This window comes from Pristis pectinata, chromosome 8 (genome assembly GCF_009764475.1).
Source record: "Pristis pectinata isolate sPriPec2 chromosome 8, sPriPec2.1.pri, whole genome shotgun sequence".
NCBI classification, from domain to species: Eukaryota; Metazoa; Chordata; class Chondrichthyes; order Rhinopristiformes; family Pristidae; genus Pristis; species Pristis pectinata.
In genome coordinates this window covers 49,328,553-49,356,436 of record NC_067412.1, presented here as the reverse complement: position 1 = coordinate 49,356,436, position 27,884 = coordinate 49,328,553, and the positions used below count along the sequence as shown (strand labels likewise).

The window sequence follows — 27,884 nt, the reverse complement described above, 5'->3', positions numbered from 1 at the left end:
ACTTGGATAGGAAAGGTTTTGAGGGATATGGGCCAAACACAGGCAAATGAGACGAGCTTTGATGGAAATCTTGGTCGACATGGACCAGTTGGGCCGAATGGCCCGTTTATGTGCTGTATGACCCTATGACTCGAAAAGGTTATTCTGGTTTATACACTTTTCAGCAGTGCTTCTGTTTTCTATGCATTGAAAACTGGCAAAAATAATACTCAATGAACAGGAAGTCACTGAGACGCAGAAACACCACATAAAATAATATCATGTTATAGACAATAATCTTCACCAGTAGGGTATTTCCAAAAACACAATGGTAAATATAAATGTCACCATTTTCAGAAATAGTTCATTTAAATTGATTAAAAGTTAGATTTTCAATCCTAGCAATGATTGGCCATTGTTTAAAATAGAGCAGTAATTCCCCTCTCTAAGGGCTCACCTGGGACTGTAGATTCCTGAAAGAGGAGATAGAATAAAGACATCATGAAGCGTGGAACTGTCATACTTTGATGACATGCCAATGGTGCTAGTTGGTGTTGTGGAGCTGCTTGTAGGACTTGTTGGAATAACTGGCTGTTAAAGATGAAAGTGAAGCATGATTAGTGCCATAGGCAAATTCATCACATCTGCAAATTAACCCTGTGCATTACAAAAATTCACACCTAGGTGAGGAAGCATTGCAGACAAATTGAGATACGAGAAGGATTCTCTTGTTCTTCTTCAGACTGTGACTTGGGATCACTTACATGGTACATGGTAATGGTACCATGATTTAACTTCTCATGTGAAACACAACACACCTTCAGTGCTGCACCAAAGTGTCAACCCATAATGCGTACTCAAGTCCCTGTGAACCACTAGAATTTAACTCAGCACATCCAACTGATGCTGATTACACTATAACATTTATAGGCAGCATCATGACATTTCAGCATTTATACAGGTCTGAATTTTGCAGAGAAATATTGGCATTTCCCCATGCAAGAGATGACATTTCCCCACATAACTATGAACAGAAATTCCCTGTGAAAGTAAATGCTTTGAAGCTGTGGTTAGCAACTGCACTCTGACAATGGGCGTTCACAGTGTGGAATCCAGGAGAACGTCTGTGCCAAACTGGAACCTGGTTGAGGTATTGCTTCCCCATTGATTTTGTTGGATCAGAAATGGTTACAAGTAACTACGTTATCTATTAATGAATTTAGTTTTCAAATTGCTTGAGTTGTTTGAAGAAGCTTGACAATTGTTGAAGATGTGATGGAGAATTCTTTGAGGGGAACCTGTAGGTGTAGTGTATTTAAATTTCCAAAAGGCATTTGAGAATGTGCCACATAAGAGGCTGGTGCATACATTAAGAGCCCAAGGTACTGTAGGACGTGTGTAGCATGGAATGAAAACTGGCTGTCACAAAGAGAACAAAGAGTTAGAATAAATGGGTCCTTTTTAGACTGGGGGATGTAACTAGTGGAGTACCCCAGGGCTCAGTTCTTGGGTCTCAATTGTTTACTATTTACATTAATGACATGGAGGAGTGAACAAAATGCAAGGTTTCCAAGTTTGCCAATGAGACAAAAATAGGTGGAAGTCATGTTGCATGTGGACATTGTGATTCTGCAACAGGATGGAGTTTAATGTAGGGAAATGTAAGGTCATGCGTTTTGGTAAGAGGAATCAAAAGATGGATTATTAACTAAATGTAAAGAGAATGCAGATAAGTAAAATTCAGAGGGATCTAGGTGTTCTAGTTCATGAATCACAGAAGGTCAGTGGGTAGGTCCAACAAGTAGTTAAAAAGGCAAATGGCATGTTGGCCTTTATTGCAAAGGGGTTGGAGTTTAAGGATAGGGAGGTTTTGTTACTTTTGTACAGGGTGTTGTTGAAGCCACACCTGGAATACTGTGCACAGTTTTGGTCCCCTTACCTAAAAAAGCATATAGTAGCATTAGAGGCAATTCAAAGGAGATGAACCAGGCTAATTCCTGGGATGAGAGGGTTGTTCTGTCAAGAAAAGTGAGATATTTTGGGTTTGTATTACTTGGAGTTTAGAAGAATGAGGGGCAACCTTATTCAAACATACAAGATCCAAAGGGGGCTTGACAGGGTAAATGTTGAAATGTTTCCACTAGTTGGAGAGTCACAGACAAGGGGATATAGCTACAAAATAAGGGGCCAGTGATTTAAAACTGAGGTCCGTAGAAACCTCTTCTTTCTGGGGATAGTGAACTTCTGGAATTCTCTGCCACTGAGGATGGTGGAGATCATATCATTAGATATATTAAAGGTAGAGTTGGATAAATATTTGAATGATTGAGGAATTGAGTGTTATGGAGAACTAGGACAGAGGAGGAGTTAAGGCCAGTACAGATCAGCCATGATCATATTGAATGGTGGAGCAGGCTTGAGGGGCCGAGTGGCCTACTCCTGCTCCTATTTTTTTGTGCTCTTGTAAGTGATTGAGCTTTCTTAAGTTGTTAAATATTGAAGTACCTTTTACAAAATTTTAAGAATTTAAACATTTCTAAATGTTTCTGAGTGCTTGAAACATTCAAAAGCCACTTTACTGCTCAGATAAACTTTGATAGTTCTATACTGAGCCAGGATTTGGTTGACTTCCAAAAGTTCTTTTTTATGAGTGAAACTCCCTCTCTCCTGCACATGCACATCACAGGCTTTGTTAACACATAGGGCCCTCCATGCAAGGGTTCAAGTCAGCACTCCATCACACCTTCTGGTTGCCTGGGTTGTTCCAGGAAAGTACAACTTTATTTGGTAAGCACATAAGTGAATGACTGCAATTCTGACACATTTTGTTTTACTCCGTAGGATGTAATATGAATGTGCTCAGAAAAATATATTCATTAATGTCGCTACTGATAAATCCTACAGCAACAAACCCGGGAAGACTGCACATATGGTAGCCAGAGTCTGCTCCCTGGAGGTATGCTGTAAATAAAGTACAGTTCTGGGTCTCACTCCTCCAGTAATGTTGGTGTCGATGAAAAGTATGCAAAAATATCATGTATGTTTTATGTGTGCTTGATGTGTTATGCCATTCAATATTAGGCTGTTTTTCGTGATGATATTGACTGTACCATCCGAGAGCTCTAAACTTAAAGTCAAGGCTTTAAGTTCTATCTGGCGAAAGTATCTACGAGTACCCTCACTATAGGAAGATTATACTGTATCAACCTACACTTCAAGGACTAGTTTACTACACTACTTTAGTCTCTACGGAAAGGTCTAGCTGTCAATAATCACTATTTTGAGTGGTGGGTCCCTCTTCCCAACCAAGGAGAAGATACTTCCAGCTAACGAAGCAGTCTAAACACAGTTTATTTTATTTTAAGTGAGACACGTTGAATTCCAATAAGTAATTCTTAAAAACAACTTGTAACTTACAAAGGATTTCCAAACACAAGTACAATTCTTACAAGCTAAAAAGTCACACCAACAAGTTGCAGACAAACAAGTCATTTGTCACAAAAACCAAATGCTGAAGAATGAATTCTAGGTCTTCTTTCTGTAACCCCTTCTCTCTGTCCTTCCCCCTACCCTGACTGCTTTCGAACGTTTATACTGTTTTTTTCACTTAGTTGACATCATTGACATGTGATGTTTTTTCAACCACATTTTCAGGCCAGGTGACTGGAGTGTTTAATTAAGTAAACATGGATCCCATTGTCCTCTTGTTTATGTTAAGAGGCTGAGCAGGGAATATTGGTTAGAAGTTTGCTGATTTACAGCAAACAACAAACATCTTGAGCCTTGGACAATTTCTGTTGTTTTTGGAAAAGGGATTTTAGTTTAATGAGCAACCACTTCTTAACCTTTGGACAAGTCATGCTGCTGTGCTAAAAAGCTGAGGTTAGCAACAAGCCTTTTTGGGGCCTGAGAAAGTGAATATCCATCACATTTTGAGTTAAATTATTTTTTCTCAAAATTAAATTACTCTCAAATTATATTTGTTTTATAATAATATTTGGATAAAACAAGCAATATTGCTCCATATTCTCACCAGATAGTCTGTTTACCCTTTAATTAGACCCTAAGATTTACTTTTTACATGTAGTTGACAACGACTGGTGTAACAGGACATGTCAGGAAGTCAGAATTTCTCTGGCAGTTACCTCCAGTGAGACTATATTCAGCATGGCTTTAAAGTACTGGGTGGGAAGTTCAAGGGAGATACCAGAGGGAGGTTTTTCACCCAGAGAGTGGTTGGTGCATGGAATGCGCTGCCTGGGGTGGTGGTGGAGGCTGATATGTTGGTCAAGTTCAAGAGATTGTTAGATAAGCATATGGAGGAATTTAAATTAGGGGGATATGTGGGAGGAAGGGGTTAGATAGTCTTAGGTGTGGTTTAAAGGTCAGCACAACATGGAGGGCCGAAGGGCCTGTATTGTGCTATATTGTTCTATGGTTCTAAATATTTTTGAACACTTTCCAAAAGACCTGTCTTGTTAGAAATAGCAAACCAGGCAAAGCTTCACAAGTATGCCTACAAAGCCACCACACATAGCAATCAGAGGAGACTAGGTTCTTCACTGAATTGGATATAATCAACATTGATTTTATTTTGTTGGACGAGTAAAATATCATTTTATTTGATGCATTTTATGATATTGTCGAGGGATATCAAAGGCATTATATGATTGCAAGTTCCTGCTTTCTATACATGCCACTGATGCAAGTACAGAACTGCTATTCTCTACATTATGTCAATTGTTGCTGGTCAGTGTGTATAATAAAGCAATGACCAATTCATTCCAGAACCACTTTATATGATGTTTAAATTGTGCTTGCTTCATTTAACAATATTGTAAATTTCCACATCTTTGTAAATAATGAGATTAAGATGAATATATTTTAAACATATATTAAATGAGAAATTATCTGTGTGCTTCAAAATAACAAGCTGTTACACCACAAGAACAGGAGCAGGAGTAGGCCTGCTCCAGCCCTTCAGCCCTGCCCTACCATTCAGTATGACCATGGCTGATCTGCCCCTGGCCTCTTCTGTCCCATGTAGTGCTCAATTCCCCAATCTTTCAACTTTTCTACCCCTCTGTGATCTAGCCTCCACAATCTTCTGGGTAGAGAATTCAGATATATTCAAAGAACTCAGAATACCTAATGATTAAGAATACATAATGGATTGAATTTTAATTTCCCAACTGGGTCAGGAAAGGGAGGGGCATTGGACCTTGGTTCAAATGATGGATTGATCCAAACTAGAGTACTGGTAAGAATCTCTCTAATGTATCCATAACATTAGCATTCTATTTCCTGGGATTCCCGACCAGTTAGATAAGCTGTCATGATGATGACACACACAACCCAATTTCCGCTCCCTTATTTAAAAACAATATCCCAGTGAATTTGAAGGATTCTCAAACCGGCTGTCTAACACAAGGATGTTAGAAAATGTATGGCAGATGTGCCTGAGATTCACTGATCCATAGCAGTTATCATGCCAATGGCTTTAAGGTCTCTGAGGGAAAACATATTTCCCACTGGTAGGACGAAGCAGCCTGATGGTAACCCCAAGAAGACGGGAGCTGCAGGTTGTCACAGATGTAGGTGTGTGTTCCCCTGCTCCAAGATACTGGGACACCATGGGAGGAGACCACGAGAAGTTCCAGGTTCTGTTCAGCTGGATGTAGACACTGCACCCTGTGGACCACTGACAACAGCAGTGAAAGTGCAAGATACTATCAGGGGTCTCAGTCAAACCGAGCGTATATGCTATGAAGCTGGAGAAGTCTGTCTTCAGCATAAATGGCACAGTAACCAGGATCTTTTACAAAGTCATTGTGCACAGTAAGATTGGCTACATATATGAACCATCAAATGAATGCATGCAGACACTCTCTGTGGGCTTGCATAACATGAATGTCAACTTGAATAGGATACAGGGCACTCTGACCTTGGACATATGTGACCAAAGATCTGGAGCAATGCACTCATCTGCTAATGGCTGGCAGGAAAGTGCAGTAGGGAGTATGAGAGAGAAAAAGCAGAATGAGCAGATGAAAGTGGGGCTCTGTTTATCCATCAGTTAGAATCGCTCACTGAGCCTTTTGTTCTGATGGATAAGCCTGTCCCTGTACGGATAAGAGTGTCTATAAATCCAGGGTCATGACAGGTGCCAGTGATGGCTGAACCTGCTTCCACCTAATTCAGTCTGTCATCCCCGTCAACTTGCCCCAAAACATTGGCAACAGCAGAAATGCTGCTGCAATGAAACGAATGTCGAAGGACACACAGAACCCTTAAAGATACCCGTACTCTGACAGCTCTGTCCTCAAAGCCCTCCAAATCCATTGGTGGGAGAGACTAACCATCAGCATCCTCTCTTAGACCAATGTCCCCACCATCAAAGGTCAACAAGTCTGGAGGACAGGTCACATTGTCTGCATGTCCAATACCAGGCTCGTTACAAGCTTGGTAATCTGAACATCGAGAGATTTCCAGAACAGAGTGAATGGTTCAAGGTTATTCTCAGTCATCTTAAAAAAAAAGTTTAATATCCTCACCAACTCATGGCAATCCCTCGCCCATAACCAATCAAAATGGAGCAAAAGTATCCAGGGAGATACTGAACACCTCAAGCCACTACAAAAACTTGAGGCCAAGGTGGCCAAGTGCAAACAGAGGAAGAAGGAGTGCACAACATTGCAAATTCCCATTCACCTGCCCAGTCGAACATCAGTTGACCCATCCCCAGAGTCTGCAGCTTTTATGTAGGATAACTTTACTAGCCACCTTGGAATCCACAGAATTGGAGTGGAAGCAGGTCATCCCTGACCCCAAAGAAGAAATAGGTGGAGCAGTCCACGGCTCATGGGCCACAAACCACAAGAGGATTTTGCCCAAGAGCATCTGAGCCATCACAGCGACAACCCGAGCAATTTGATTCTACCTCTGCTGGAGCCACAAGATTGTGCATATGGAAATGTAATAGGAAGGCAAAGAGTGCAATTCATAGTTGCAAAAGGGCATGTTTATGTGTGACATATAAGCTGATGGAGAAGATCCTGAGAGGCAGGATTTATGAACATTTGGAGAGGTATAATATGATTAGGAATAGTCAGCATGGCTTTCTTAAGGGCAGGTCCTGCCTTACAAGCCTGATTGAAGTTTTTGAGGATGTGACTAAGCACATCGATGAAGGGAGAGCAGTAGATGTAGTGTACATGGATTCCAGCAGGGCATTTGATAAGGTACCCCATGCGAGGTTTATGGAGAAGGTGAGGAGACATGGGATCCAAGGGGACATTGCAGTGTGGATCCAGAACTGGCTGGCCCACAGAAGGCAAAGAGTGGTTGTTGAAGGGTCGTATTCTGAGTGGAGGTTGGTAACCAGTGGTGTACCTCAGGGATCTGTACTGGGACCCTTACTCTTTGTGATTTTTATAAATGACCTGGATGAGGAAGTGGAGGGGTGGGTTAGTAAGTTTGCGGATGACACGAAGGTTGGGGGTGTTGTGGATAGTTTGGAGGGCTGTCAGAGGTTACAGAGGGACATAGGTAGGATGCAGAGTTGGGCTGAGAAGTGGCAGATGCAGTTCAACCCAGATAAGTGTGAAGTGGTGCATTTTGGTAGGTCAAATATGTTGGCGGAATATAGTCTTAATGGTAGGACTCTTGGCAGTGTGGAGGATCAGAGGGATCTTGGGATCCGAGTCCATAGGACGCTCAAAGCGGCTGCGCAGGTTGATTCTGTGGTTAAGAAGGCATATGGTGTATTGTCCTTCATCAATCGGGGAATTGAATTTAGGAGCTGTGAGGTACTGTTGCAGCTATATACGTCCCTGGTCAGGCCCCACTTGGAGTATTGTGCTCAGTTCTGGTCGCCTTACTACAGGAAAGATGTGGAAGCCATAGAGCGGGTGCAGAGGAGATTTACAAGGATGCTGCCTGGGATGCGGAGCATGCCTTATGAAAGCAGGTTGAGGGAACTCGGCCTTTTCTCCTTGGAGAGACGGAGGATAAGGGGGGAACCTGATTGTGGTGTATAAGATGATGAGAGGTATTGATTGGGTAGATAGTCAGAGGCTTTTCCCCAGGGCTGAAATGGTGGCCACAGAGGACATAGGTTTAAGGTGCTGGGGAGTAGATATAGAGGAGATGTCAGGGGTAAGTTTTTTACTCAGAGAATGGTGAGTGCGTGGAATGGGCTGCCAGAAACGGTGGTGGAGGCAGATATGATAGGATCTTTCAAGAGACTGTTAGATAGGTATATGGAGCTGAGTAAAATAGAGGACTATGGGTAAGCCTAGTAATTTCTAGGGTAGGGACATGTTTCGGCACAGCTTTGTGGGCCGAAGGGCCTGAATTGTGCTGTAATTGTTCTATTGTTCTATACAGTGTTAGGGTGTAAGGCTTCAGTTTTCTAAATTCACACAAGAAGTTAGCTCTTGACACCTCTTTCTGGTCATGCAATTTTTTGACTTGTGCCTGGCAAGCAGCTTTTAACCGATGTGGGATATGGAGACGTGGATTGTGGTTTGGTCAGGCATACATGACATGGCTGTTTGGAATACTGTTCTGCATTGGTGGAAGTGCTAGGCAGACTGATGGGATCTGTGAACCCTAAGCTAAAAACAGCATCCAGTCATCTTCAGCAGCAAAATGTGCAGCTTTTCTTGTGTTCCCTGGATAGTCTTCCCCCATCTCTTGCTCTTTTCCCTTGCCCAAAGATGTCTAATCGTCTCTAGCTTGTGCCTCTTACAGGTCCAACCCTCACTACTGGGTAATACTGTATGTGGGCACTGTGTCACCACCATTCTGGAGGTGCTCTCCAGATCTGTTACAACACCCAAAGCACATCTTTAGGAGGTTGATCACTTGCTCAATTGCCCAGAGAAAGAGGCCATTCCACTCATTGTGTCCATGATAGCTCTCTATTGTGCAAACCAATCAGTCCCATTCCCCTGCTCTTTCCCCATGGCCTTGCAAATCTCACAAGTGCCTTTCCAATTGCTTTTGGTTTTTGAACTGTCTGCTCATGGGAACAATTCCGTCTAACCTTAGCCTATCTAAGTCCACTACTTTTTCACCCAACTCCACAAAATTTCTTATTGAACTTCTTTGTTCCATGGAAAGCAATCCAAGATCCTTCAATCTAACACTACACCTGTACTCCCTCATTGCTGGACCCATTCTCGTAAATATTTTCTACACTCTCTCCAGGACGCATACTCCCTAAAGTGCAGTGACCAGAAATGGAAGCAGTATTCCAGTTGTGGTCTAAACAGTCTTTTACAGAAGTTGAACATGCCTTCCCTGCTCTTGTGCTCCATGCCTCTTTGTATAAAACCTGTGATCCTAAATGTTTTATTCATCACTCTGTCAACATCTCCTACCTTCCAGTTCCAAAGATTTACACACATTTCCACTTGAATCCCTCTGTTCCTGCATACTTCAGATCTGTGGCATCTGGTTAACACTGTTCATCACTTCACACTCATCTGTACTGAATTTAATCTGACATTTGTCTACCCATTCTTTTACTATCTTCTGCATTACTTACTTTATATCCAAATTTTATATGAACTGCTATTTTTATAATTTTACCCTACGAACTCACATCCAAGTCATTAATATATTTCAAATAAAATGCTGTGGTTCCAACACTGACCGCTGGAGAACACCACTGTCTGCTATCATCTATTATGGAAAACAACTGCTTACCACTATTCTTTGCTTTCTGTCCTTAAGCCAACTTCTTATGCATACTGCCACTGACCCATTGCTTACATTGACAAGTCTCAATTCTGTTAACTGGCTTTTTACATGGCTTCTGAAAATCCACATAGATAATATTCAAAGTATTCTTTCATCAGACTTTAGACTTCTGTTAGATCTTTTGATCAGAGTGCTCCTGGGTCTGACTGGATGGATTTCTCCAAATGTGTCATCAGCCATGTCTTAAGTAGATACTCTTTGTCTCCAAGGAGCCAGTCCCCAGTGCTGATCCCTTAGGGGCACCACTCATTACTTTTCTCTCTCCTCATGAGTTCCTCTTACACCCGTCCTCCCCAACACCCTACTTCTTCCTCCTTTTCTCCCGTCCTCCACCCCTCCATCTGCGTTGCACCCACAAATTCTTTCCACTGGGTCCCCTCACCCCACTGTTCCCACCTGCCCTCCCCACCTCCCTCACTTGATTCCATGCTCCACCTTCCTCCCCGATCAGATTCCATCACCTTCAGCCCTTTGTTGCCTCCACCTATCACCTCCCAGCCTCTGTCGCTATTTCCACTCTTCCCTCCTCCATCTCCCTATCACCCTTCCTCTTCTGGATTGACCTATTGCTTGCCAGCTCTTGCTTCACCTCCTCATACTGACTATCTCCCCTCTACCTTTCAGTCCAGATGAAGGGTCTTGACCCAAAATGTTGACTATCCATTTCCCTCCACCGATGCTGCCTGACACACTGAGTTCCTCCAGCAGTTCGTTTGTTGCTCCAGATTCCAGCATCTGATCTCTTGTGTTCCTACTCGTTACATCTTGCTAACCAGAAAAAAAAACATTTATGCCTACTTTAGGGCTCATGTGAGCGAATCAACCTTCTGGCCCAGTCCTGCCTCTTTATCTTTTGTTCCTATTCACATGGCTATCTAGAACAGCAGGGATAAATAGCCAAGGAGATCAAAACTGGGGTTAAAACATCACTCAGTGTAAACTATACTTGCCAAAATAGAGGGCAAGGACAGCTTACAAAAGAATGACCTTGTGAATCGTTAAAAGATTGCAAAAGAAAATTGTTACACGTTTGCTTGTCCAGAAAGGAAATATTACCATTGATCTGTGTTTTAAATGAGGTAAAAAATCTTGTCTAAAAATAGAATTCACAGTCCAAGCCTTGTAATTAGTTACCATGGTGTTCTTAATAAGTCATTTGCCCATCTGTGTTAAACCTGAACTAGTCAATGTTTTTATTGGACACATCTGTCATGCTGACAGACTTTCAATCCGATGGCATCAGATTGTATTTCAAGAGGACACAGCTTACCTGTAATGCTAAAGGTTTCCACCTCACATTCTTCAGCAGCGCAGGAGCAGAGGTGAGCGTATTCTGTGGTCGTTTCTTCAAAGTCAAAATGACCCCACTGGGATCTTCTCTGAGTGCATTGACAAGATTCTTCAGCTGCCATCCCACCTGTGACCAAGTAACCAGAGAGAGAATGATAAATGAAGTCTTTCTCCAAACTAAAAATTTGAAATGAATGGAATTCTAAGAAACAAATGATGAATGTATTTTGCATTTAAATAAATATAAGTATTCAAAGAAGAACCCAAGATATAGGACTAGATTTATAAACCTTGCTCCGCCATTCAATTAGATCATAGAGTTATACATCACAGAAACAGGCCCTTCAGCCTAACTCATCCATGCCAACCAAGGTGCCTACCTGAGCTAGTTCCATTTGCCTGCATTTGGCCTATACCTCTTTAAACATATCCTATCCATGTACCTGTCCATACATCTTTTAAACATTGTAATTGTACCTGCCTCTACTATTTCCTCTGGCAGTTCCCATATGCCTACCACCCACTGCGTGAAAATCTTGCCTCTCAGGTCCTCTTTAAATCTTGCCCCTCTCAACTCAAACCTATGCCCTCCAGATTTAGACACCCCTACCCTGGGAAAAAGACTGTAACCATCCAGTTTACCTATGCCCTTCATGATTTTATAAACCTCTATAAGGTCACCTTCGAGCCTCCCCTACTCCAGGGAAAACTGTACCAGCCTATCCACTCTCCCCTTATAATTCAAGACCTCCAGTCCTAGCAACATCCTTTTGAATCTTTTCTGCACCTTCTCTCCAGCTTAATCACATCATATGTCTTGTTCGTTCTTATGGATCAGTCTTGTCCCACTAAAGCAATGCTCCATTGATCTGGCCTCACCATTGGTCCACTCTCCAGGCCCAGAGTTCTACGTGTCTTTCTGCAAGAATTGTACCTTATGCCCAATTATGAAAGGATCGCCATCTGCTTGCAGTTTGTTGGGGATTGACATAGAGGGGAGTTTGGTTTATATTTTGGAGTTGCAATAGTTGCAAGTGTAAGAGTTGTACAGAGACAGACAGCAAGAGATAAAGGCCTGGAAATTGAATCCAGTACTGCATAACTTTATTATGTGGGACAGGTCCCATGCATAGATTTTTTCCAGGAGGAAACAGTCTTGCACTGCTGCTATTTAAAGGGGGTAATTAATTGCTTAGAGTCATAGAGCAATACAGCACAGATGCAGGCCATTTGGCCCAACAAGTCCATGCCAACCATGGTTCCCCACCCATCTAGTCCCGATTTCCTGCATTCGGCCCAGAGCCCTGCCTCTCCATGTACCTATCCAAGTGCTTCTTAAATGATACTTTTGTACCTGCCTTAACCACTTCCTCTGGCAGCTTGTTCCACATACTCACCACCCTCTGCATGAATAAGTTGCCCCTCAAGTCCTTTTTAAACCTTTCCCCTCTCACCTAAATCTATGCCCCCTAGTTTTGGACTCCCCTATCCTGGGGAAAAGACTTACCATCCATCTTATCTATGCCTCTCACAATTTTAAACATTTCTATAAGGTTGCCTTCTTTCTCCTACGATCCAAGGAATCAAGACGTAGCCTGGCCAGCCTCTCCCTATAACTCAGACTCTCTAGTCCTGGCAACATCCTCGTAAATCTTTTCTGCACTCTTTCTAGTTTAAACATGTCTTTCCTATAACAGGGTGACCATAACTGTACACAGTACTCCAAGTGTGGCCTCACCAACGACTTATACAACAGCAACATAATGTCCCAACTCCTATACTCAATGCCCTGACTGATAAAGAACAGTGTGCTAAACACCTTTTTCACCACTCTATCTGCCTGTGATGCCACTTTCAATGAACTATGCACTTGTACTTCTAGGTCCCTGTGTTCCATTACAGTCCCTAGTGCTCGATCATTTATAGCATAAGTCTTTGGGTTCTGATGTGGAGAAGAACTTGGACCAGACAACAGTGATGGTCAAAAATATTAATTATAACATTCAGAAATCCAAGAAAAGTGATGGCGATGAGAAAACAAAGCAGTTAAAAGGAAAAAAAAGTGCTTGTTGAAGTAGTTCACAAACTGGAGAAATGAAATGGTGGTGCATGAGGTCTAGGGGAGATTTAATACTGAGTCCTTAGTGTGAGATTCATAAAGTAAGACAGACAGTGAAAGATAAAGACTTGGAAATTCGATCAAATAATTCATAATCACTAAGGTGATATGATCCTTATGTACTTGAATAATTGGTCATTATTCATCATCATATATTACACTGTGGTTTCCACATACTGATAGGATCATGTGAATCCACAAGTGTCTCTGTCTCCCTCTCTCTCTCTCTCTCTCACACACACACACACACACACACACACACACACACACACACACACACACACACACACACACACACACACACACACACACACACACACACACCCCCAACACATACAGAATAAGCAGCAGTACCACCAATCCACAGGCAGCAAACATTTGATGTCTATCCAGTCAAATTCGGTAAACTTGCAAGCCACGACAACATGGTTCATGCACACAGGGAAGCAGATCTAAACAGCAGGAAAATGCGTGAGCTGGCACTTTATAAATGGATCATTAGTTGCTTGCAGTTTGTTGGGGATTGCCTTGGAGGAGATCTTGTCTGGGCCAGCTGGGCTATAACTGAGAGCAGTAATGCTTGAGTTTTCTTTTTGCTGGGATGAAGGTTTCTATTTTTTCCAAAGGTGGGCCTGTTGAGCCACCAACATGACCAGCAGCAGGAGGAGAAGGGCTGAAGAAAAGACCTTCTTGATTAAAGATGCAGGGATGAGCTGGAGAAGGGCTTGAGCCAGGTAAGCCTATTCTGCCAAGTCATGATGGAGCAATGCTTCTACCTAAATCTGTCAAGGAAATAATCCAAGCAGAGGCTATGATTTTTTGAGGCACTGATAACAGAGATACAGTAACTTCTTCAAGTAGATTCCCACCAAGCCCCTGTGCTTGGACTGCTCTGCCTGTAGAGGTGAAACTAAGTTTCTCAGCTTCTAGATCATTCAAGTGGTGGAAAATGATGAATAGCATATGTCAGAGTTTGGATCACATTGCTGCTACACAGGCTTTCTGTTCAAGGAGAGCTTATTAACCTCCTCCTCAAGTTGACAGCATGAGGACCATGTGAGAACTCTATCTCTCACCGGAAGAAGCTATTATTCTCTGAAATAATGTGAGGTCTACCACAAAGCCTCCTTGGTCAGTGGTCTCCACTCAAAAAGTTGACATGACATTTTTATTCTGATGAGTGTGCTGGGACTGCCATGATTCGAAGGTGTAGCAGATGAACAATCTTTTCCAGGCCATGAGGCTACAGATTGCGGTAGAATACAACTGTGTGGGTTAAAGCCTACAGTTTCACATAGTTGTTCTTTCTAAATCATTTTTTTCAATTTCTTCCTGCGTATTTGACGTATATTTTGATTGCATTCTGCATTTAATTGTATTCTGAGTGTAATTCGTATTCTGCATTTTGATTTATTCTACATTTGGTTGTATTCTCCATACCAGACATTTGTCATAGATTTTCTCTTTTGGTTATTGTTCAATCTTTGTCCGCTCGGGATCTCTAGATTTGGATTCTGACGTTGACCAATCGGAATATACCTTCTATTCCTGAGACATCTGTCACTTAGAGGCCTTTAAAGTAAATTTTAAGCACTGACTTATAAGAGGAGAGGGACATGGAGAGCCAAGTAATGTTTCAGAAGGAAATTTCAGGGTTCAGGCAGATGAAGTATGAAGTTTTTGCAGAATTGCAAAATACTTCAGGTACAACCAATGGAGAACTACTGTAGTGTGGGCATTGATATAATGGAGCAAGCATTACCAACTCAGAAATGTTATCTCTTTATCAAAAATATCCAAGGAGGATGTACCCGAGAGTACATTTATTTTCTCAAAAGAACTGCAGATGCTGGTAATCCCAAATAAAAACAGAGAATGGTGCTGAGACTCAGCAGGTCAGGCAGCAATTGTGGGGAGAGAAAGAGTTACATTTCAGGGCAATGATAATCCATCAGAACTGACCTGAAATCTGCCTTTAATTCCAGATATGGTGCCTTTAACTCCATTGAGCAATGGATGGACTAATAATAAAGAAGTTGATAAAGACACAAATACACTTGGCTAGTTAGGAAGATTTATCCTAACTTTCATTTCTATTTAAATTGCTTTAAAGAAACTCTGATAGTGGATTGCATATTATGTTTCTGTAAAAATAAATATACTTTCAACATGAATTTCAGGCATAGCAACCTATCTGCCATTCTGTTAGGGCTGTTACTTTACAGGTAACTACAGGAAGCAGACAGTAGTTTTGGATCCTAAGCAGCCTCCATCTTCACATTTGAAAACAAAATATTTAAGGCCTAATTGGGGACAAGCGAGGTGATTTTTCTCACACACAGAAAAAGATTACAATGCTAAGTCACAGCACTGAAAAACACACATGGGTGAGTGTTTGCTCGCCAGGACATGGAATAAATACTCCCTCCAAGTGAGTACATCCGTGGGCTTAGTGGGTGAACAACTATGCTCAGATACTCTTGGGATTTATACTTCTGTGATTCCAGTTTCCACTAGTGAATCTGAACAAATGGCCTTTCGCAACAGGGCTGTCAAATAGCATAATTCCCACTTGCTGCACCAAAAAAAAGACTAAATTAAAGCTATAAGCTAAACTCAGGTGTACATTTCAGTGAGTCTAATTTCTGGTCAGTTCTAAAGCATTTCAGATACAGTTTAATTGCAATTTTTGTTTCTAAATATTCATCATTTTCACTGATACATAGGGATTTTATGCAGTCAATCGATGGAAAAGAGTTGAATGCTCTTTTCCTAATGCTTCAATTCTTACAAGAAATTGCAATTCCCATGAATCTGTGGAACCTGGGAATATTAATCTGTGGTTTTGTAAGCACACAGTGCAGTGCCCACTGAATGCCATGTCTAGAGAGCATAGGCTCTGGTGAATAAGCAGGGTGACTTAATTTCAAATACTTGTTTGTCTACTTTGTCGTTAGATTTACTTAACCTTGTCGTCTTCATTTGCAGTGGTAAGCAATTAAGAACAAGTGGTAAACAAGTTCCCCACCAGTCCACCACTTAATTTGATAACTTCTGATCTGGAATTACTGTCAGTTGACTCAGAACTTGTGGAAGCCTGCGATGTAAACCTGTGGGCTCCGCTAAAACCCAGCATTGTTTAGTATAATATACAGTGGCTATCGAGTGTGTGTTTTTCTACGTGGATGATTTAATTTTAAAAAGTTTTTGATTAATTCAGTTTTACCCTTAGATTTCCTTAACCTTGTAATTTTCATGTTCAGTAATCAACAAGCAGTAACAAGTGCCAAACAAATTGACCGCCAGTCTTCCAATCAATTAGGCAACCAGCTGGAACTGATTAACTTACTGTCTATTACTGCTGCATCCCTGGGGTGTGGACTTTGATGAGTAAGGGACTTCACTGAGGCAATAGCAAAGATGCAGTTTTATATTTAAAGATAGCATTATAGGATTAAAAATAACATATTTATCTTTGGTTTACTAAGATAACCTGGCTTGTTATATTGCAGTGTCTTTTATCCATCTTGAAGAGATCTGGTCTAAGTTATAATCTACTGCATGGATATCCCAAAACTAGATCAGTGACCAAACAGAACTATAATTAAAAGCATATATATCTGGTTGATAATTTAATTAACTGTTTAAGTAAATTTTATTTAAATAGGCATGGCATGACAGGTGATGTGTTGCAGATATGGTATGGGGAGCCGATGGACACCATTGAGATCAATAGTGAGCACATCTGCAGTAAGTGTCTGCAGTTCAAGAACTCTGCCTCTGTTAATGAGCTAGAGCTTGAGATATGGGCACATCCTTGCAGCAGGGAGGGAGAGAGTTATCTGGACACTTTGTACACAAGACGGTCATACCACTTAGATTCAGAATTGGTTAAGAGGGACAGGAGGGTGTGCGCTGGTGAATGGTGACTACAAGTGACTGCTGGTATGGGGATCCAGAAGGTTGCCATGGAGAAGCCTTAGCCATTGTACTCTGTCCAACAAGTAGACAATTTTTGAAGCTTGTGTAGTCAAGAGCAGAGACTGTAGGGTGAATGAGCAAAATGACCACAGCACCGTGGCACAGGTTGGAGCCGTGCAAAGGAATGAAGCGGTGGCAGCAGACAGTTTGTGTAAAGGGACAGATACCATTCTCAGCAACCACAATCAGAAGACCAAAGGTCTCATGAAAAGGCCATTAACATCTGTTGCAAACTGAGTCATAGTGCTCAGGAAATCTCCTTGGGGCATGAGAGGGACTTTTGGAGGTTGGGGAGATCCAATTGTCATTGTTCTGTGTGGGAACTAATAGATAAGAAAAAAAAGAGGTCCAAATTAAAAGGCAGAACCATGAAAGTGATCATCACTGAGCAACGGGTGGACTGATAATAAAGAAGTAGATAAAGACATGCATACGCTTAGCCACTTGGGAAGATTTATACAAGTTTTGCAAGAGGTTGTTGTTGCCGCACCACTCAACCAGGTGTCTGATCTTGCTCCTGTATGCTTATTCATCACCACCTGTGATTCGTCCAACAACAGTAGGCAAATTTGTATATGGCATTGGAGCTGTGCTTAGCCAAACAATCAATGCATGTATAGGGAGCAGAGCAGGGAGCTAAACACACAGCCTTGAGGTGCACTTGTGTTGATGATCAACGAGGAGGAGATTTTGTTACCGATCCTCACTGGTTGAGCTCTGCCGATGAAGAAATCAAGTATCCAGTTGCAGAGAGAGGTACAGAGGTCTTGAAGCTTGATGATGAGTTTGGATGGGATGATTATGTTGAATGCTGAACTGTAGTTAATGAATAGTAGCCTGACATATGAGTTCCTGTTGTCCAGATGATCCAGACCAGAGTGAAGAGCCAGAGAAATCCTATCTGCTGTTGACCTGTTGTGGTGGTAGGCAAATTGAGGCAGATCCAGGTCATCTGTGAGGCAGGAGTTGATTCACACCAAAACCAACCTCTCAAAGCACTTCATTACGGTCGACGTAAACACTATCAGACAGTAGTCATTGAGGCAGGTCATCATGCTCTTCTTGGGCACCGGTACAATAGGTGTCCTTTTGAAGATGTGGGAACCTCAGAGTGCAGAAGTGACAGGTTGAACATGTTCATAAAAACTCCAGCTAGTTGGTCCGCACACATCTTTAGTACTCAGCCTGGTATGCCATCTGGACCAGATGCCCTTCGTGGGTTCAGCCTCTTGAAGGATGTCCAGACGTCGACCTCAGAGACTGAGATTACAGAGTCATCTGGAGATGTGGGGGCTCGTGTGGGTGTGTCACAGTTCTTCCTATCAAAGCATGCATAAAAGGCATTGAGATCATCCAGGAATGATGTGTCTTTGTCACTTATGCTAACTGATCTTGCCTTGTAGGAAGTTATATTGTGCAAGCCCTGCCACAACTGTAGATCATCCATCCATGATTCCAATTTAATCTGAAAATGCCTCTTTGCAGTTGCAATAGCCTTCTGAAGGTCATACCTGGACTTCTGGACTGATTCAAAATCAAGAAAGTTCGAATAGAGACAACTTGCTCAATTTGGTCCTGTTGAAAGTGCACCTGGCATACTGTGCACAGGTCCAGAATACTTACCTAAGAAAGGATATACTTGAAATGGAGGGAGTACCATGCAGGTTCACCAGATTGATTCCTGGAATAGGAGGGACTATCCTGTGAGGAGAAGTTAAACAAATGGACCCATGCTCTCTTGACTTTAGAAGAATGAGAGGTGACCTTTCACAAATATTCAAAATTCTTTCATCCTTGGCAGGGTGAAAAGAGAGCTGAAGTTCCCACTGGCTAGGGTGTTTAAAATCATGAAGTCAGTCTCAATTAGGGGGTAGACCATTCAGGACTGAGATGAGAAGAAATTTCTTCACCCTGAGGCAGTGATCTTTCAGAATTCTCTGCCCAGGATGGCTGTGAAGGCTCAGTCACTGAGTATATTCAAGACAGAGATTGATAGATTTTTTTATGCGAAGAAAATCAAGGGATATGAGGATGGTGCAGGAGCTGGCACTGAGGTAAGAGATCAACTATGATCTTACTGAATGACAGAGCATGAGAGTTCTTATAATTCTTTTACAATTGAAGAACCCAATAGTTAATTTGGTAAGGCAGAGATATTTAAACATCTATTGCATGATGCGATATTTAATTAAAGTGTCCAGTTGAAGTCTAATGGTAGTATTGAATTAGTAAATTTAAATCATATTCCAGTTTTGACATGTAATTGGAAGTGGAAAATCTGAGGATACACTCCTGAGTCTGGAACTAAATGCCCCCTAATCAACAGTTTTGAACAAAATGTTCCAGACACAATCCAATCTCCAACCACTCTGATCTTTTTCATAAATTAGCCAAGAGAGTGAGCTCAAAATTGTGCCTGTTATAGTCAAGGCTCAACAGCAGAGAAATTCTGGTGCATATGAGGTCCAGAACAGTAAGCACCTGCCTAGTGTGACATGACTATATACTTTGTGCTGTCAATAGTTCCCACCAATGTGGAGCTAATGGAAGAAGTCAGTTGGGTAGTGGATCTCAAGTAGATGGGTAGGAGGATTAAGGGGTAGAGAGGGACGACTGGATGAGGGTTGGGGTTAGTAGGGATGGATTAGACAAGAGGCTGTGGGAATGAGAGGAGCAGCCATTGTCAGAGGAAAATTTAATGGGGTTGGGGAGGAGAAGAAGATGGAACAGGAGCTGGGGTGGGTTGAAGAGACAATCAGGTCAGGGTCAAGATGGTGGTGGTGAGGTCATCATTAAGGGGGAGAATTGGGTCATGGTCTTGGATGGGAGGTGGCAGGGCTGGGGCCAGCGTTACCCAGGGAGGAGATTGAACAGGGCAACTGGCAATTTTGTAGCTGTAGTGTGAAAGGTCATGGCTGTCATGTGACACCATTGAGCACATGGTCGAAAGCGACACCACTGTCAATCAAGGTCTGGCTCCACCCACCCATTAGTGCACACCGTAAACAACTGGCCCCTCTACACACCTTTTGTACCTGGCCAATGAATCATTGGCTTGTTTGAATTACCTGGGCTGGCTCTACCCAGCCCTCCAGCAGTATAAAGATTGCCACATGCTTGTTTGCTGGCCCTTTTGTTCATCTCTGAGGGATGTTGAGGTAAGCTGTGCACTGCTTAATAGAAATTAGTTAAGTATCCCTGGGACCATAGAGCCAATGCTTGTACAGAGTCAGGGAGTCAGGCATTGTATTGTTTTTTCCCTGATCATTTGTAACCAGTTTGCTCTGTGTGAGTGTGTGTGTGTGTGTGTGTGTGTGTGTGTGTGTGCGCGCGTGTGCGCACACGCGCCCGCATCTCACCCTCGTTGCGATATCCCCCCCCACTTTCGCGATCACCTGTGTGTGGGGGCGCGAGTGTGCATCCGTTCCGATTCATTCTATCCCCGCCTTTGTCTTTGTGAATAAACCATTTTTAAACTCCAAAGACTGTGTCCAGAGTCCTTGTCCTTTAAGACCTCAAAGAACCATTTCTTACAACAGTAGCCTCAGGATATTGACGGCAGGGTCTGGTGAAGTAGTTGGAGGAGGGGCTGAGCAGGGAACGGGACCACAAACTAAAAAAACTTACTTCAAGGATAATCTACAGGGAAGATAAAAGAAGTATTGGATTCTTTAGCAAGAGTCTGGGTGAGGTCAGTTCATCTTCAACTTATCACCAAAGCATGCCTCACTGCTCTGAATAAAACTTATTTTGGTATTTGCACACACAGAAAATTTTTACACAAGTGATGCCAAGACATAGGTGACATGACTTTTGTTGTAACTATTTATGTCCAGCAACCTTTGTGCCTATGCATATCAAAAGAAAAGAATCCGGACGATCATACCACCGCCCCTCCCCATGCATTACCAGCAAACCACAGCGCCATTTACAATAAAATTGATGATAAATTTCCATTGCGTACTGCTGAAGAATGTTGCAGTATGCAATAGAATTTTAATGCCAGCAAGTGTTGGTAAGGTAATCAATTGTAGAGAGCAGCACAGTCACCTGACACTGTCCCACTCAAACAATCTATGGATACCAATCAGGACTGCGAACCTGAGAGGAAATAAATGACCTCTCTCATCCAGATCTGGCTGTTAGCTGTATTGCCATCTGGATTCCAACTGTGGCTCCTTGATGAGTCCAGTGGTTAGAGTGTGAACTTGATGCATTTTCCCAGCAATACTTCTCGGAAATCTATCCCTAAACCAGCAGTGATTTTACTAATTTAAATGGAGAGGAAAGGTTGAAAGGGCTAAAAATGAGCGAATATTCATTATTTTTACTGCTTATTTAAATGTCTGTAATTGATTTTATCTGTTTTCATTGTTTACTTTTCAGTAATCTTACATTTTTAATTGTTTCATTGTCATTTGGACCTTTCTGAATGTTTCTGAATCATGAGAGCATTCATATGTACTCAAAGTCCCTGACAGATGCAACCGTCAGTTTATCCGGTTGTCAACGTTAAAATCATTTCATGGACAGGGCTTGTTCTGGCATACAGTACAAGGCTCTGCTATCACAGAAAATCTCCCATTTTTGGCTGGGATCAATTTCAAGCAGCAAGTCAACACCAGCAGATCCTCAAAATCCCATACACTACAGGGAGAACAGGTGGCTCACCACTGATAGCAGAGTTTGCCTATTGTTGTACTAGACAAACTACAAACCATCTGAGGATCTTTGTGGTTACGTTCAGCCATAAACTGAATGTTATCACAATCAGCAAAACCAATGATTGAAATGGAAAACACTAGGTGGCACAGTGGCACACCTAGAAGAGCTGCTGCCTCACAACTCCAGTGACCTGGGTTCAACCCTGACCTCAGCCTCACTATGGCTGTGTGGGTTTTCCTGGGTGTTCTGGTTTCCTCCCACATCCCAAAGACATGTGGGTTAGTAAGTTAATTGACCACTGCAAATTGTCCCTAGTATGTAGGTGAGGATTAGAATCTGGGAAAAATTGATGGGAATGTGTGGAGAGTAAAATGGGATTAGTGTAGAGTTAGTGCAATTTAATGCTTAATTGCTGACACAGACTTGATGGGCTGAAGGGCCTGTTTTTGCGCTGTATGACTATGAAATATGGACTGGCAAGGAATTCCATTGGATCTTGAGGTGTCAGAAATTCAGGGACATTCAGCTAGCAATCTGAAAAATTGCGGGCAGCTTGATGTTGAACATTAGCTCTTGGTAGATGGGGTTTCCCTGAGTCACACGATTGCCCTTTAGTTACCAGCTCTAGGAAACAAAGTAAGTGATATGTGATAGACATGGTGGTCGGCACAGCTGAATGCTCTTTAAAATGAACCTGTACTCTTCTGGTAATTTATGCAAGTTTTCAGGGGTCCAGAGACTTCTCAGGTGGAATGTCATTCCCTCTAGAGCAGTGCACGAATGCCTGAAGATCCAGCTGTGGATGCACCTGGGCTAAAAGGAGAGTGCAACACAAAACTTTCCTAGTTAAGGCTTAGAGATCAAAGGCGGTAACAGATGAGGGAAACTATTCAGGTCCTGAAGTTGTATTAATGCCTGCTGCCTCTGTAAATTATAAAGTTCAATTTCATTCATCCAATATTTTTAATCTTGAAAATTACTACCATGCTTAATGTATTTGTTGGGCTTCTCAGCACATCAAAGTGTCAGTCAGTCACAGCTGCATAAGCAGCCAAGGATTCGCATAACAGCTTTCAACATTAATAAGAGACGGATGTCTCCATGGCAATGGAAATCACCATACAAAAAGAATCACTGATTTGTGACTTGTCAGTTCACTGCTGGCTTTTGGAAACCTCCATGCATAAAACCACAAAACAATCCCTTTTTATTACGTCGGGAAACTGCAGGTTCTTTCACCCAGGCAACAGAATGCCAATGTATGTATTTTGCAGATACTTCTGTTCATTACCTTTCATTGGTTTCTTTCCACAGTGAAGTTAATGCATAAAACAAAAACTGTAATTGCTGGAAATAAATAACACTTATAAAGAGACATGACAGGTTAACATTTACTCTGGCAAAGGCCCTTCATTAGCACATGTCTAGACTGAGAACATATTTTTCAAAAAAATACTTGTTTCCCCATTCTGGGATTACAGACAATTTATTGGCCATCCCTAATTGTCACTGAACCTAGGAGACAGTAAGACAACCACATTGGTGGAACATTACTGAATGCTTCTTACATATTCTGTTTATATTTCAGGTTGTCATAACTTGCATTTTCAATTCATATCTCCCATAGAGCTCCTCATACAGTTAGTTGGAGGGTTTCCTGTTTAATATCAATAGGAGAATTTATGCCATATTGCAGACATAAAGCCATTGATACTGTATATAGTGGACGAATAACATAAATTTTGTTTTTATTGAATTGTATTCTAGTATTTTTCCAAATACTTTGGTCATTGAATTCTATCTTGTTGTCATAAATAATTTTTACCTATGCGTTTATTATTTGTCCATTTGCAGTTTTGAAGTTGGGAATACGTAACAGGGTGATGTGCAAAATCTCAGAGTTGAATGACAGATTTTTTTTCTCCTAATGGTGGCACCATGGTGTAACTAGTAGAGACGCTGTCTCATAATCTCAAAGACCTGGGTTCAATCCTGACCTTGGGTACTGTCCGTGTGGAGTTTGCATGTTCTCCCTGTGACTGCGTGGGTTTCCTCCAGTTGCTCCAGTTCACTCCCACATCCCAAGGAGGTGAGAGTTGGTAGGTTAATTGCTCCTAGTGTGTATGTGAGTGGTAGAATCTGGAGGGAGTGATAAAAATGAGGGGAGAAGTTAAAAGAAAATGGGATGAATGTTGGATTAGCATAAATGGTGGTTGCCACAGACTGGTTGGGCTGAAGGTCTGCTTCCATGCTGTATCTCTCTATCAGTCTATGACACTCACTTTGGCAGAAGCCCAGTTGCCATAGAAAGGAGATTTGAAGGAGCCCCATGGAAATGATACCCTCTGACATTTAATGATACTGAGTGAAGGGAGATGGGATTAGGGTGCAGAGCAACCATGGACAGTCTGGGAATTTAGTAGCGCAATGGGATAATCACCCTCCAGCAAGGGATAGTTTTGTAAACTGGCAGAACTAGGGTGAAGATTGGCAGCTCCCGTGGTTTGACAGCATGGTATAATCCTTTGGACATGGCATTGTCATGGAGGGGACCCTGGAGTTTGCAAGAATAATTGTGAATGATTACTGGCCTCACTGGTAGATTTCCAAATCTAGAAGTACTTCCCTGGTTAGTAGCATTAAACGGTCTATGTAGCAATGGCACAGGATTGTACTCTGCCTTTGAAATTCAGTTTCAATTAATTTATTAGACTGAATTTCAGGGGCAGAGAATAAAGCGTTGCTTCTCAGATATAATGTGTTCATTGCTCTCAATTGAGAATGAATTTCTTGGATCTGGCGTCTGTAATCAGTAAATGGTTTTGGGCTAGCTGGAGCATAAAGGAAATTGGAAGCAATTCCAATTATAGCAGCTCTGGTTTGTAACTTCCAAAGACATTTTTCCAAAATTAGTTCATTTTGATTCTCATATGTGTGTCGCGGTATATGTCTTCCCTAGTTTGTGCCTCCCTGTTTGTGTTTCCATCTGCATATATCTTTACATATCACAGATGACAAATTAGAATAATTACATCATGCAGCTTTGCAATAACAGTTATGTGTTTTTGATAAAATAAAGGAAATGATCAAGCTGCTTATCTTCTCAATTGCTCTTTAATGCCCAGTAAATCATGTACCTGGCACATACTTCAATTGCAAGTGAGGAGAATCACTACCTTGGGCAAACAATATCACACCTTGGTGCAGGCTTTGGGGCAAGGCTGCAACCAGCCCTGAATAATTTGAATAAATATATTAGAAGACATAAAATATAATTTTATTAATAAATTATAAATGGTGTTATGAAATACATTTCCAAATTTTTCTTATTTATTTATAATGCAATATTGTGCAGAAATATTTATTCATGGGTAAATGAAAACATCAGGCAATTATTTTCAAATCAAATTCAGATTTGTTTAAGCCATCAGCAAACAAGAGTTGATAAAAGTCACCATTCATGTTTTCTCATTGTAAAAATCTGACATTATTTTATTATCTGGCATAATGAAATGTGGATTATTCCCTCAGAAAAGCATAATGCAGAAAATAAAGTTAACATATAATGGAAATATGAATAATCTTTTTAATATGTAGACATGATGTAAGAAAACTCTGAGAGGTAAAGTGAAGCAGGGCTGTGTTCTGGCACTCACTCTTTGATATCTCTTTCTCTATGTTGCTTCTCTGTATTTTTGACAGCTTGAAGGAAGATAAACATCTTCAGACAAGCCAATTCTACATCTTATAAATATCTAAAGATCAAGTCAAAAATGAGGCACGCTATGGAGCCCCATTTTGTTGATAACGTTCTATTCTCTGCCCATGAAGAAGGCCAACAGTTATACTCATGAATAGCCCCTTTGACATTTGCACTAACCATCAGCATCAAGAAGACATTTTCATCAGCCAGAGTGGTCACCAGTCACTACATAGTAGCACACATCTTGAGGCAGTGAACAAATTCTGCTTAGAGCTGTGCAACATGGAGACCGCCTTTCAGTTCACTAGGTCAGCACCATCGAGCATCTAGTTACACTAATCTCATTTAATTCTCCCCACATTTCCATCAACTTCCCAGATTCTGCCACCCACCTACACATAGGGGTAATACGATTAACCTACGAGGAAACTGAAGCACTCGGTCACACGGAGAATGTGCAAACTCTACACAGACAGCACCAGAAGTCAGGATTGAACGTAAGTCCCTGGAGCTATGAGGTAGCCACTTTACTCGTTGTACAATTGTGCCTTTGATCTACAGTGTGCATCGATATATCACTGGATAAAGAGTTAAATGTTCTCAAACTATATCATGTTTAAACTTGGAAAAAATTAGGAGTCGTACTGTTGATCCTTCACTTAAATTTGAAGATATTTGGAGTCCATTTATTCAATATTTTCACATGATGTAGATCCCCTTTCAATAACTTTCCAACTTGGAGGAACGGACTTGACAACATAATATTGCTCTGTTTCTACTGAGAAATTTTAGCCCAGTTATTTTTTCTCTTTTTTTTTGTTGTTTGTTTTTTTTAAAAAAGTTTTTTTTTGTTTAGTTTATATTGTTTATAATTTTTTTTATTGATTTGGTTTTTTTCTTAAATTTATATAATAAATCTTTTTCTTTCCTTTTTTTATGTTTTATTCATTTACTAAGAGATCCTTGGATCTACAGATTTTTTTAATATTTTATTGTTCTTTATGATTATATATGCTATGATTGTTATCCCGATCTCTTTGTATTACATGTATAAATATTGATGTTATACATCAATCTGTATTAATTTGAAAACTAATAAAAAGATTGAAAAAGAAAGAAAGAAAGAGTTAAATGTGGGTATTGGAAAAGCTCTAACTATTTTCAGCAAGCTGCCCAAAAGAACCTGGAACAGTACAAGTTTATCATTCAAACTACAAAGCCTATGTCCTCTATCCAATGAGACATGGTCAACATATGGGTATTAAGTAAAGAAGCTTAACCGAAACCTGGGATTGCAAAAATGACTGCAGATGCTGGAATCTGGAACAAAATCAGAACGCTGCAAAAACTCAGTGCATCAGTGGAGCAGCATCTGTGGAGGCAAAAGGCGTGAGTTGACATCTGTGGCCTGGAACTTTAACTCTGTTTTTCTCTCCATAGATACTGCCTTACTTGCTGAGTATTTCTAGTTTGTTCTGTTTTTATTTCAGAGTTCCAACATCAGCAATATTTCACTTTTGGATTATAGACTGTTGAATCTTGCTATGCATCAAGTAATATGCCATTATTTGTTTCTTTTCTTTTCATTAGCCAAATCCTGGTGGGCCTGTTTCTCCTTAATGTGATTTTGCCACCCTCTTACACAATTAAAAGCATAGATTTAATGCATATTTCAATATAATTACAACAAAAATGCAATGTTTTCCTCATTTATATTTAACCTCTTCCTGCCAAGGTTATCCTGAAGTAGTTTTTATGCATTAGTCATCTTGAGCAAAATTGAGAAGATAGTCTGAAATAAATGGCCTTTGTTGCCTGAAAAATCAAACTCACAGAACTAGTTGACTTTACTCAGATTAACGACTTTGAGATCATTACTATTTACAGTGGAAAAAGTTCCTATCCTGTTAAGGAATAGCAGATTGGTTAAATCAGTTTAATCCAGTGAATGCTTTAAGGGGAGGATTATAGAAGTTAAGAGTAGAACTAATGAGGATTGAATTTAGGAGGAGACACAAGAAACTGCAGATGCTGGAATCTGGAGCAAGAATCAGATTGGTGGAGGAACTGAGTGAGACAAGCAGCATCTGTGGAGGCAAAGAGATAGTCAACACTTTGGGTTGAGACCCTGCATTAGGACTGCTGCAGCGTCATGACCTGAAACACTGATTATCCTTTTGCCTCTACAGATGCTGCTTGTCCTGCTGAGTTCCTCCAGCAGTTTGATATTTGCATTTAATTTAGAAGGTTTGGAGAAGCGTGAAGAAGTTGTTAGTATATGAGTGTGCAATTTACTCACTTACTGTTCAATAGTTAACTAGATGCCAGATGAAGCCCAGCCACATGCTACCTCTGACTACATCAATCAAGGGGGACTGT

At 41.2% G+C, this 27,884-nt stretch overlaps 1 protein-coding gene across 2 annotated transcripts in view; it reads right to left on the bottom strand.

The window, feature by feature from the left end:
• si:ch211-26b3.4 (connector enhancer of kinase suppressor of ras 2) overlaps positions 1–27,884 on the bottom strand; it is a 563,588-nt gene that overhangs the window by 243,751 nt on the left and 291,953 nt on the right. For both annotated transcript variants that reach the window (XM_052021060.1, XM_052021061.1), the window contains exons 9-10: positions 11,018–11,164; positions 437–570 (exon numbers count right to left, since the gene is read on the bottom strand). In XM_052021060.1, coding sequence (XP_051877020.1) covers positions 437–570; positions 11,018–11,164 — 281 coding nt within the window. The remainder of the gene's footprint in view (positions 1–436; positions 571–11,017; positions 11,165–27,884) is intronic.